General features: G+C 55.4%; 1 protein-coding gene across 1 annotated transcript; it reads left to right on the top strand.

Moving 5' to 3' along the window:
• The first annotated feature begins 655 nt into the window (after window positions 1-655).
• LOC129407108 (coiled-coil domain-containing protein 12) lies at window positions 656-1,201 on the top strand. Its single transcript, XM_055147290.1, has one exon. The coding sequence runs from the start codon at window positions 670-672 to the stop codon at window positions 1,168-1,170; it is 501 nt and encodes a 166-aa protein (XP_055003265.1). The 5' UTR covers window positions 656-669; the 3' UTR covers window positions 1,171-1,201.
• The last annotated feature ends 756 nt before the right edge of the window (window positions 1,202-1,957 follow it).

Below are 1,957 nucleotides of genomic sequence, written 5' to 3'. Positions count from 1 at the left end.
AGGGAGGCTGGGTCTTCCTTAGGCTGGATCACATTTTAATCAGATTAAGGGAGAGGTTGACAGAATTGAGGAACTTCATGGGGAGGGGTCCAACCTCCTCAGGGTCTGCTGAAGGTCTTATCAGGTCTGTTTTCTGTATCCACAAGGTGGGTCAGTCTCAGGATTCTCCTTCCTAGAGACTTTGTTAATCTGTTTCATTGGGTGGGTCTTCCTGCTGAAAGAGATTCTGTCCTAGTGAAGGCATTCCCCTAAGGGATAGAACTATACGCCCTATGGATTGTAACCACACCTTTAGATAAGCCCCAGGCTGCTGGGGGACGGGGAGATTTAAGGTAGCTGTTTGAGGGGGCAGAGGGAGAGTTCCAGGGGAGAGTTCCAGGGGAGAGTTCCAGAGAGAGTTCCAGAGGAGAGTGTATAGAGGGAAGATTGGAATAAACTACAAGTGAGACCAACCATCTTGGCTCCGTTCCTTCCTTCGCCTGCCACATCTTCGCCATCAACCTCCCCGGGGTGGGGAAGCGGCTGGAGGCTACCGAACTCGGGTGGCGGGAGAGACAGCTGCTGCCCTAGGCCCTGTGCCTGGCTCGGTGCAGTGAGGCATCCCTTCCCTCTCCCGCGCCGTTTCTTTTCTTTTTATTTTTATACAACTGGGGAGGGTCGGCGGCCAAGATGGCGGCTGCTGCTGCCGGTGTGGGCCGGCTGGAGGAAGAGGCTTTGCGGCGGAAAGAACGGCTAAAGGCCCTACGGGAGAAAACCGGGCGCAAGGACAAGGACGATGGGGAGCCAAAGACCAAGCAGCTCAGAGACGGAGAGGAGGAAGGCGAGAAGCACCGGGAGCTCCGGCTGCGCAACTATGTCCCCGAGGACGAGGACCTGAAGAAGAGGAGGGTGCCCCAGGCCAAGCCCGTGGCAGTGGAGGAGAAGGTGAAGGAGCAGCTGGAGGCCGCCAAGCCAGAGCCTGTCATTGAGGAAGTGGACCTGGCCAACCTCGCACCCCGCAAGCCTGATTGGGACCTCAAGAGAGACGTGGCCAAGAAGCTGGAGAAGCTGGAGAAACGGACCCAGAGAGCCATCGCCGAGCTGATCCGAGAGAGGCTGAAAGGCCAGGAGGACAGTCTGGCCTCTGCAGTGGCCGCCCCCACAGAGCAGGAGGCCTGCGACTCCGACTGAGCCTCGCCCCTGCTCGCCGCCTGCCTTCGCCTCCGCGCCCGCCGCCCGTCTCTGTGAAGCCCCCTGGCAGCCCCCTGCGCTGTCTGGGCTGCTCACTCTGTACATATGTATGTTTCCAACTTTTTTTTTTTTTTTAATAAAAACAAACCTGTGCAAACAGAAATAGAGGGAAGATTGGAATAAACTACAAGTGAGACCAACCATCTTGGCTCCGTTCCTTCCTTCGCCTGCCACATCTTCGCCATCAACCTCCCCGGGGTGGGGAAGCGGCTGGAGGCTACCGAACTCGGGTGGCGGGAGAGACAGCTGCTGCCCTAGGCCCTGTGCCTGGCTCGGTGCAGTGAGGCATCCCTTCCCTCTCCCGCGCCGTTTCTTTTCTTTTTATTTTTATACAACTGGCGTCCCTGTGCGTGCACGAATCTCCAACCGCTGTGCAACTAAAGGTAAGAATAGCGTTCGGTAGAATTCCACTCTAGAAAAGTTTGGTGGGAGAACAGAATTTTGTGGTGCAGTGAATTAAAATACTAGACTTACTGCCCCAGTAATGATGTCGGTGGGCCCCACGGGTGACTTATGTGAAGTGGGGAGGAGAAAGACGGTCACTTTCTCCCCAACCGCCTCTACCACCCGGGGCCCAGAGTTACTGGGTTCTTGTCTCGCTCTCGGAAAAGAATTTCAGGAGTAGACAAGCAGTGAAGTAAATAGATTTTATTCAGAAGTTGCTGAGGGAGGGAGGAAGGGATAAGTGGGAGAGAGAATAGTAAGAATAACGCGCTCAAAGAGAGAA

This window comes from Sorex araneus, chromosome 9 (genome assembly GCF_027595985.1).
Source record: "Sorex araneus isolate mSorAra2 chromosome 9, mSorAra2.pri, whole genome shotgun sequence".
Taxonomy (NCBI): domain Eukaryota; kingdom Metazoa; phylum Chordata; class Mammalia; order Eulipotyphla; family Soricidae; genus Sorex; species Sorex araneus.
This window is presented reverse-complemented; position numbering and strand designations above follow the sequence as displayed.

Bases quoted from the DNA above. Each gene is read 5' to 3' on its own strand.
- LOC129407108 (XM_055147290.1), top strand. From the start codon at position 670: ATGGCGGCTGCTGCTGCCGGTGTGGGCCGGCTGGAGGAAGAGGCTTTG.